This window comes from Parasteatoda tepidariorum, chromosome 7 (assembly GCF_043381705.1).
Source record: "Parasteatoda tepidariorum isolate YZ-2023 chromosome 7, CAS_Ptep_4.0, whole genome shotgun sequence".
In the NCBI taxonomy this organism is placed as follows: domain Eukaryota; kingdom Metazoa; phylum Arthropoda; class Arachnida; order Araneae; family Theridiidae; genus Parasteatoda; species Parasteatoda tepidariorum.
The window spans coordinates 84885571-84896107 of NC_092210.1; the positions used below are offsets into that span (position 1 = coordinate 84885571).

At 29.5% G+C, this 10537-nt stretch overlaps 1 protein-coding gene across 1 annotated transcript in view; it reads right to left on the bottom strand.

Annotated features, from left to right (window-relative positions):
* Nucleotides 1–5193: 5193 nt before the first annotated feature.
* Nucleotides 5194–10537, bottom strand: part of LOC107454552 (zinc transporter ZIP3) — a gene marked incomplete in the record, with an annotated part of 74839 nt that continues 69495 nt past the window's right edge. Inside the window, 2 exon segments of the mRNA XM_043051860.2 lie at nucleotides 5194–7242; nucleotides 9809–10133. Of these exon segments, the coding sequence (XP_042907794.2) occupies nucleotides 6603–7242; nucleotides 9809–10133 (965 nt within the window).

A 10537-nucleotide genomic window follows, 5' to 3' on the forward strand; every position in this document is an offset into this window, starting at 1 on the left:
ACAAGAAAGCACATTTTCTGCAAAAATATTTGGATGATAATATGCATTAAGGATATAATATGCATTGGATGATAATACCACATAATCTGTTTTATTGGCACAAACTGAAGAAAATAATTTGCAAAGTGATATCGCTTGATCCGGCAACGGACGTGGTGATCTGTATTTTACTATAGTTTGTCTCACAATCTCTCCTCTGGTCTTAATATAATTCTAATTGGATATGTGATGTATCTAACGGAAATAACTGTTAATCCAATGGAAAAATACAAGATTTGTTCAAAAAGTACCCTTTGACCTTTTTTTTAAATCTGGATTGAGGGGAATTGATATTTTTGTTTTCATGAGAAAAAAATCATTCGCTAATGCTTTCGCCAAAACCAAATATTTTTTTGCTAAATTTGCAATTTTATAGCATTTGACAAGGCGGTAAATGCTTAGCACAGGCCCTGTATATAGATATAAACTAATAAAATATTTTAATAGCAATAAATACCTTAAACTTTTTAGAATTATATTTGTGTTTGTCATCTATTTACCCTCCAAGAGTTGGGGTTACAATTTTACCCTTGGGCAAAAGTACTGAAATTTTCTTGTCATGTACTATTCTTTGCGCTCTCGTGCCGGCCAGATTGACTCAGCCTTTCATCCCTTCAGTGAGTCGATAAATGAGTACCAAACATGTTTGGGAACTAAACACTGGGGGTTCCGCGATCGACTGACCACTTATCTGGAACATTTGCTCCTGCACCCCAGAGCCCAAGGTCAAGAAAACTGAGATGGGCACAGTAGACCTTGGCCCTCTATGGCNCAAGGCGGTAAATGCTTAGCACAGGCCTTGTATATAGATATAAACTAATAAAATATTGTAATAGCAATAAATACCTTAAACTTTTTAGAACTATATTTGTGTTTTTCATTTATTTACCCTTCAAGAGTTGGGGTTACAATTTTACCCTTGGGCAAAAGTACCGAAATTTTCTTGTCATGTACTATTCTTTGCGCTCTCGTGCCACAAATCCTGGGTTCAATCCTCGGGCCGGCCCGATTGGCTCAGCCTTTCATCCATTCAGTGAGTCGATAAATGAGTACCAAACATGTTTGGGAACTAAACACTGGGGGTTCCGCGATCGACTGACCACTTATCTGGAACATTTGCTCCTGCACCCCAGAGCCCAAGGTCAAGAAAACTGAGATGGGCACAGTAGACCTTGGCACTCTAGGGGCTGTTGTGCCACTGAGTTTAGTTAAGTACTACTTTTCATTTAAATAACATGGAGAAAACATTTTATTTCATGCAGAGTAGTCTGCAGCATAAAATTTAAAAAATTCAAGGAATACTTAAGAGGGTGAAGCCTTGCCCAATTTTTCAAATGGTTTATTATATTAATTTTATTATATAATTTCTATATCATATTATTCTTGTCATTGTCAAAATCAACCCCTATAGTGGTCAAAGTAAAATTGTACTTAACGTTATGGCAGTTTGCAATACTATTAAGTGCACCTTTAAGTCAATAGTTTGTGCAATAATGCTTAAATAAGTTAAAGTCTGTCGCTTGTACATATCTTAGTGTCATTTTCTTTTTACAGCATTATCATATCTTTTTAAATACTAAATTTTCTTAATTTACTTAGATCTATGTTTTTTTATGTGACTGTTTGTGGAAAAGAAAAATCAAAATTGAATTTTTAAGCATTCCTTCATACATTTCTTTATATATATTGAGGTATTCTTTGATTAACCTGAACTAACAGTAGAATATTTAATTTGAACTTAATGTAATAAATGGGTTAAGACATGGATAAATAGCAGGACAGTGCTATATTATTTATTTCAAATGTAATTTTACATTAAAGTCAGAAAGACATTTTTAGTTTGCATTGCATAGTTTTAATTAAGTTAAAAAGTACATTCAAACTCATTCCTAGGAACTAAAAATTGGAATTTTTTTCTGATAACTAGTTTTCCCCTCTGTTCAATTATGTTAAAAACTGAATTAAATCTTTTAGACATTTCAGATTTAGCATTGCAATTTTTTTTCAGGCCATTTATTTACAAGACATTAGGAATATTTTTTATTGTTATTTACATTTATATTTCTCATTAAAATTTTTTTAAGAACTGCCAAATTACATTGTAATGATACTATTATCTAATAGTACCACAATTGTTGTAATCTTACTAAATCACTCTAATGATGTACTAGTACAATCTACAGTATTTGATGTTCTAATTCTAAAAGCATAGTTAAGAAATGTTGCTTTTTAACATGAAAGTATGAATTCAGTTGTGAAAAAGATAATAAAGTATACAAATAATGTATGCAGGGTTATAAGAAAACATCTCAAAAAAGGAAAGGGCATCTAAATCAGATAGCATAGGGTCCTTATACTAAGAAGGAAAAAAAGACTGAAATAATATTGGAGAACATTACAATTTCATTTTTATATATTGGAGATTATATATCCGTCTTATATACTAGGTTCATTGGATTTATATATTGACAATTTAAAATTTTTTATAAAGGAATAATTTTTGTATACTTTTTAGTATTTACTACTAAGATACTGCATGTGGGAAGGTAGGGACAAAAAGTTTACATCACCAAAAGTTTAGATTCAAGTTCCATAATTCTTTTTGTTATTACTTCTTGACAATCATCTGATATTAACTTAAAATAAGAGTCACTATCTTTTACTAATTAAAAAATGTCAGTTCAATTTGGATTTTACTATTACTAGGGTTAAAATTAAGTAATTCATATCCATCAGTAAATTTTATATTGATTGTATAAGCTTAAGCGACGAAATCCAAACTTGGTTAAAATTATTGTACTATCAATTTTTTGTTGTTTTTAGAAATAAAATACTCCCAACTATTCTGCTAATAAATTTTAGCTTTCTAATTTACCTAGTTTAAAGTTACAGTTTTTCTTACTTGATATTTTTGAAATTACTTTTATAATTAGTTTTTTGCTTCTTTTCTTCATAAGCATATGAAAATCTTTATGGCGTTAGATTAAAAAAAGGCTTGTCCAAAAAAAAATTATTTTTTTTTAAATTCAAAATTTTATAAAATAAAAAGATCCTTCTATATTTTATTGAAAAATAACTAAGACTAAAGTTAATATATATTTGAACCTTCTGTGTTATTGTTTTTACTTATTTTATTTAATCATTGGGATTAGAGAATATTAAAAAATTTTGTTGCATTTTAAAAAGTATATTTATAAACTTGGTTTCATATATTTTTGAAAAGTATTTCTTAATTTATTGATTGTAAATGAAAATTTTCGGCTATATGTATCCAATAAAATATTATTGATTTGAAAAGTTAAAATTACGAGAGGAGAATGTTTGAAAGTTTGTATAATAATATGCATTGATTGTTGTTGTGTGCGATTATTTATATATGCCTGGTAATGATTTCCCAATATTCTTTCTGATATCACATGCAAATAATAACACTAAGATGCTATCTGTTGTGTCTCACAGTTATTGAAAATATGAGCGATTTACAATATAATGAACAAATTTAAGTGCCTAAAAGATATTGACGAATAAGTATTCATAATTAAATCTTCACCTGTTCAATGTTAAAGATTTTGTGTTTTAATTGTGTCAAATAAGTTTGTTAAAGTATGAATTATGATATTTAGTTTTGTTCCTTAAACTCTTGTATGAATGGATCTCTTTTTTGCTTCATTTCAAAAAACTTTTCTGCTATTGTATTTTTAAAGTTAATAATTAATTTTCTCTTTTGACTTTTTAATTACCTTTAAAGTATGATGATGTGTTAAAGTTTTTTTGCTGTTTTGGAAATATTATTAAATATCCTTTAGAAATTCCTATGTTATAAAAAAAATCACGCTGCAATGTTGCAAAATAATGCCCCATTTGTTTCTAGGCCACTCTTTTTGTTTAAAAAGAAAATATTTAACTGTATCAGCTTCCCTGATTTTTGTTGTTAATTTTACGTTTGTTTACAATATGTATTAAAAGTAATACTGCTCAAAACTTTAAAAAAAATAAAATTATAAATTTTTAGTTTATTGTTTAAATTGAAGAATTTAAGTTGAGCATGTTTGATATTTTAAAAACATTAACGTTTAAAAACTCTGAATTTTCAAATTTCAAAAACATCATACGATTTGCTGTAATTTTTATGCATTAATTTACTATGTGAAATTCAGGGATTCCAAGAGCAAGAAACGGCTGCTGGGCGAGACTAGTATAAAAAACGAAATGGTTTTTTGAAGGAGATTTTAGGATTAATTTGACCAAAATAATTCTTCCCTCATGGGTTTGTTCAATTGAAAGAAAAAGTAGTAAGGTTTTTATTTCTTGAAAAATAAAAACGAATCGTCATAGATTTAAAAACAAATGTCTGGTCAAATTACTCTCATAACTGCCCTTTACTAAATTCTAGTCCCCCACCCCAGCAGCCTCTATTCTCAGAAGTCCCTGACCAAATCTCTAAGTAAAATAAAAAATATTTTTGTTGCTTTATATTTATAAGAGCTTTTTCAAAATAGCTAAAATTTCACAGGTTTACGCAAAGGAAAAATCAAAACTACTATTTAAACTAATAATTATGTGCACTTCAGTGCAAAGTGTATTATTTGCAAGTTAATGTAAGTAACTAAGTAAATGCACAAAATTATGAAACAAAAAAATAATTATAAATAAAATAACCCTTTATATAATAATTCATCTTTATATTTAAATAGCATGAAGTGATGTGCTTTAGTTTGCATGCAAGTTAAATAAAGAATGGTAGATGTTAATAGTGTTTTTCTTCAAGCAGTCAGTAATCATTGAAATTAGAGTGAAAGTAAGCTACTTTGAGATTATCATGTTTTTATCAATATTCGTGTCTTAAACTCTATAGTTTTAATTTTTTCATAAATCTTAATTTAATTGTTTTATCTGTTAAACCTTGACATTTTTCTACCGGACATATTTAGAATTATTGTTGTTCTAAATTTGACAGTTGCTACTTTTGATTTATTTAAATATGTTTCACAACAGTGCCGTTTTCTATTTAAATGAAAAAGTGCTTTCTGTTTTTATTGACTTAACCTTTAAAGAATGTTATCGAAAAAAAAAAGCTGCATTTAAGTGAAAATAAATATTTATATAACTGTATATAAAAGTGAACTATAGCTATGTTGATTGAAAAATCACATGAATATTGTAAATAAATTTATTTATACAAATTGTATTTTGATTTTGAATGATCATATTCATATCGTTTGATATTATTTTTGAAGCAAATCAAAAATGTGCCTTTATTCAGCAGAAGTTAATATAGATAAATTTTGTGCAGTTATATATGAAGAGCTTGGAGCGATAAAGTGATAAGCCACATTTTGACATTTTCTGTCAAACTCTTCCTTAGTATTGTTTCCAATTAGATACTTAACACATTTGGTTAATTTCTATTAGATATCTGAACGATACAGAACAACATCTTATTCCTCACAAGAAAGTTGGGATGTCACACCAAAGATGCTATCCTGAACTATTTTAAAACATACCTTATCACTAGATTGCCTCAACTCTTTATATGGGTTCTTACTAAGAAGTCTTAGGACACACGTGCAACATTTTAAACATCAATCCAAAAGTATTAAATCTGTGTGTTTGCCACTTTAAAATTGAAAATATTGAATAGAAAAGGGTAAAATGTAGAATTCTTAATTATTTTTCAAACGCTAGTCCAGTTAAGCAAAAAACAGTAAGCTACAGATAGTTTTAAATGTGGATGATCGTCTTGTTGTATTATATTACTATTATTTAAAGCGAAGATTTAAATATTTATGGTTAAATATTTTTAATTTCTTTTTATTCCGGCTGCATCGTACCTATAGCAATTACTTTTTACCTTGCAGTGCATCATTAAAATGAACTATTATTTAGAAAAAGAATTATCCAATATGGCGCAAATTACTAAGGGGCATTTTTTATTTGCATGTTTAACTCATCAAATCAATATGTAAGTATTTCCTTCATCCTAATTTTTTAGAATTAAGTAGACTGTGTTTCTTTCCTTCTTTCTTTTTTTTAAAAAAAATATTTTTATAGCTGCAGTTTTAAAGAAAGTAATTTAATAGCGCTTGAATATTATTTCAATTTGTTGTTATATTTGTGAGAAAGAAACTATTAATTTATGGATAAATATTCCAAAAAGTTTACTTGAAGTTTTTGTTTTATGAATGAAACTTTAGGCTGTAATTATATAAATGAGTTGCGTTAGAAAATGGAAATTTAAACTAACATGCTTTAGTTCTTAAGCAATTCAAAATCTGCTTTGGCTTTGCAATTTTACTGAAGTTGATTTAAGAATTCCTAGTTATAATGTATTAAAAATTTATTTTAATAACTTTATTGCATAAAAGATTGACTAACTTATCTCTACTCTGACAAATTCAATCCCGTCAAAATGAATGTTTAGAATAAATGCTGTTCCATTATCACTTACTACTTGCTTCCCTTTGGTTTTTGCCTCACTGGATTCTTTAAAATCACCACTTACTTGCATAAATCTAAAGATTGAAGAATACTCATAACCGTTTAGTTTCAGAGTATTTCTTTGATCAAGTTATAACAGCGAGGTATTGCAGAACCCCAATGAATGCAGCCCCAAGTGTAAAACAAGCAAATTTAGCCGGGCTAGATGAGTTGTTTTGCGGAAGACCCCGTAATAAGTCAAAGAAAGTTAAATACAATAAGCCACCACACGAAGTTGCAGCAATGATTGCCTTCGTTAAGTGCGAGATTTTTCCCAATGTATTGTTGAAAATCATCGTCATTGATATTCCTAATGGACACATGATCGATAACAACCCTATGTAGCATATGACTGGTAAAGAAGTATCTCCATCTTGCGAAATGACACTCCCTACTGCGAATGATAATATGATTAGCATTGTACATTGGATCAGATGATTCCAAGTGAAACAATCTACCGTATGTCCGAGTGCTAAACCCTGAAAAAAGTTATGAATGCCTAACACTATTGCAAGCAAGAAGAAAGTTGTATAGGGCCTGTAATCTTTAGGCAGTTGGGAAATCACATTTCCTTCCTCACCAATTATTATCGGTGGAGCCAAAATGGGTATAGGTTGATTAGCATTTAGTTCTGTAATGGTTGCCATTGCTCCGTAGTTAGGTACCACTTGGGAAATAATTGACGACTGAATTAGTCTACGTCCCGCATCAGCTGCATCGTTGTTTCTGTAAAAGATTATGAATCATAAAAAATTTAAAATGCTGGTTCATAAATAAATGAGTTAGTACATGAATTTATGAAATAAGATTTGTTATTAAAAACAGTGATGTGTACAGTGGGCTGATCGTAAGACCCGGTTTCCATTAGATTACGAAATCGAGTCCCACTGGCAGTGGTCAGTGAGCGTGTGGGTGACCGCTTTGACAAGCATGTGAAGGAACCAAGTGTGCGCGGTTCCTTATCAAACTGTTCTGCCGTAAAGTACTAGACTTCGTTGGACTACCAAAGCGGACGAGCCATCCCTTCTACAGAAGATCGAAATTGTGATGACATATTTTCGGATTATCTGAAGGGAAGTTTTTCTGATCGTCGCCAAAAGCCCGTTGGGCAGTTCTAGTGCGACGTAAGTACTACTAGGACACAAATATCAATTAAGTTATGATGCATCAAATGATCTTAAATGCTTTCGCTAATTGCTTAAATTCAATTATGATAACGGGTGAGAGGCATGTTTTAATTTTAAATGTTCCAGATTTTCAACCACAGATATTCAATCCATAATCTGTCTATGTCTGTGGATATTTTATGTCAAGCCTTTGGTCATGGTAAGTTGGCTAGGTATTAGTTGAACATACATTTAACGATCCTTCTCTGAAGATTTTTAATTTGAGTTTGTTCAAGGTATACTAATATTAGATAGAAATCGAACTTCGTTAAAATAAGGTACGTAATAGAGATTAGTTCTTTTTGAATCATCAGGTTTTTTTTTCTTCATAATATTTTTTTACACTTTTCATTTAAGCCATGCTCAACAACCCACGAGATTGTTTGTCATTCATCATTCTTTCTTTCTTTTTATTTTTTTTAAAATCGTGTGTTTCAACTCCATAGTACCTTTTTTTTGCGGACTGGAGAGTGGCCAGCATAATATTTCTCACTCACAAGTTGTTCATTTCGAATCGAATTAGTTGTCACAGATCAATTTTCTTTTTATTTAATAATAATTTCTCAAGTTTCTACTAATTATTTTTTAAGTAGAATGAAAGAATAGGAAAGCGTTATCAAGCGAACAAAACATTATTTTGTCAAACGAGGCCTAGTCAGGTATAGTCTAGAGAGGATCCGATCCCACTGACATAACTTTAATAAAACTAGGACTATCCTGTATCAGACACACCTGCTTTGATTTAAATTTTACTTTTTTTTATCCATTCGCAAAATGAGTCTTGGTTTTGATTTCATGGCGATCTCACTTTTCAACTACAATAATCAAGAGTAATAGTAAACAGTGCGCATGCGTTGCTATGGCGACCGCTGCTGTTTGATAATTTTTTTTGAATTCTTTTTTTCGCTTTTAATTTTGTTATGCATTAAGTTGGTGAGTTTATTTACATTTCATTAGGTGTGTGCATGTGCAATATGGGCATATTTATAACTTTTGAGCTATTTATAAGGTTTTATTTTATGGAAAAATTTGGTGCAGATTAGATAGATATTCTTCGAATTCTTTTTCGAGATGAATTGCTCAGACATATTTTTTTATTATTTAAATCTCTATAAATAAACTGGCATTTAAGTAAGTTAGTTTTACATGCCAAAAAAAATTAAAACCTTTTCAAAAGCGATTTTTTTAGAAATATTTTTTTTTCTTTAAATTCATCAGATACTTTCTGTATTTAACTGTAAGGTTGTAGTATTATCTGTTATTACATTAACCTATCTCTAGAGAGACGTGTATCTGTCATCCAAAAGACACTGTAAAGCAATTTCAAGTCTGATGATGTTCTTCAAAAAATTAACGCTATTACAAATTTCCATGATTTCTAAGTTTACTTTTAATCATTATTATATAAATTTCCAAAATTAAGTTAATTCAGTAAAACCTCATGAAAAAAATATTTTTTGGATCAAAGTTATAGGGGTATATTATAATATGAAAAGTTTAAACTTTGATCATTTTAATGCCTTTAATTCACAACACTGTTAAGATGCGAAAAAAGAAAAGTAAACTTGAAGAAAAGTAGTTGATTGGAGGGGAGTCACGCTAACCCCCTACTCAAGCAGCACAGGGATATTGTAACAGCTTTAGTCTACATCGACCGACATTGTGTGTATGATATTGTACGATTCCCGTCGATTTCTCAATAAAAGTCTGTTTGTAAAACTTTTCATTTTAAACTTTATTGTGTTCTTAAATCAAAATTAATCATTTAAAAGACAAAAAATGACTTCAAATTGTTATAATTCTATAAAATAAATTTAAAATATAAATTTAGAGATATCCGAAATACCAAGATTCCCCAACGTTTTTACAATATCGAACAATATCGTTTCGCGATATTGGATATACGTTATAAAGGGGTTCATTTTTATATAGTACAATGTTTCGCTACGATATTGTAAAATGTTCAAGGCTAAGTTTTTACGATATCGTGTTCGTGAATTGTGCTACTTGGGTAGGCCTAATAAAGTATGAAACAAAATCAATTGTATTTTTTAAAACTTTCCCGATTGCATTATGTGAATATTAATAAAAATCGTTTAGATCAATTGAGTGAAAGGTGGTACTACCTATTGGGAGACAAGCAGGTATGATAGGGAGACTCCTTCTCTAATTCAGTGGTTTGTTTCTCTAATCCGAAAAGTGTCTGTTCTGCTGGATTAGCTGCTTTGAATGTTCTGCTACATTCAGTATGGCGTTTCGCACAACTGCAGAAGGGAATTTTTCGAGATCTTTCTATGGCTCTCTTTTGACATTTGTATGATAGGAATTGAAAAAGCTCTTCAATTATAAATAGTGCTATGAATCCGCATAAAATGACGAAGTCGGATATGGGAAAACCTTCATGATGATGACCTTCATCTTCAGAATTTGCATTGTTGTCTAATTTTTGCTCTAAAAAAAGGAACAAAATATCATATTCATGATGATTTTAAAGATTTCTGAAATTACAATACAAAAGTAATTGTCAGTGAGCCAATGTCGCAAAGTGTCCGTGATTTTAATCTCTGTCTCTCTGTCCTTGTTTTCTTTGTAATCTGATTTTATTTGTTTTATGCGCAGTAAATAAAACTTATTACATTTACTTTATTTTCTATGTTAATCTCTTCTTTCTTTAGTGATATATAATATATATATATAGTACAATGAAGACTAAAAGAATAAAAAGAAAATAGTGAAAAATAAATAGAGAGAACATGAAAAGTAATAAAGATTAATGAAAAGAGAAGAAAATTTTTAAAATGAAATATTTTTAATCTATAAATATTTTTACATAATAATATTTTTAATATTGAAAA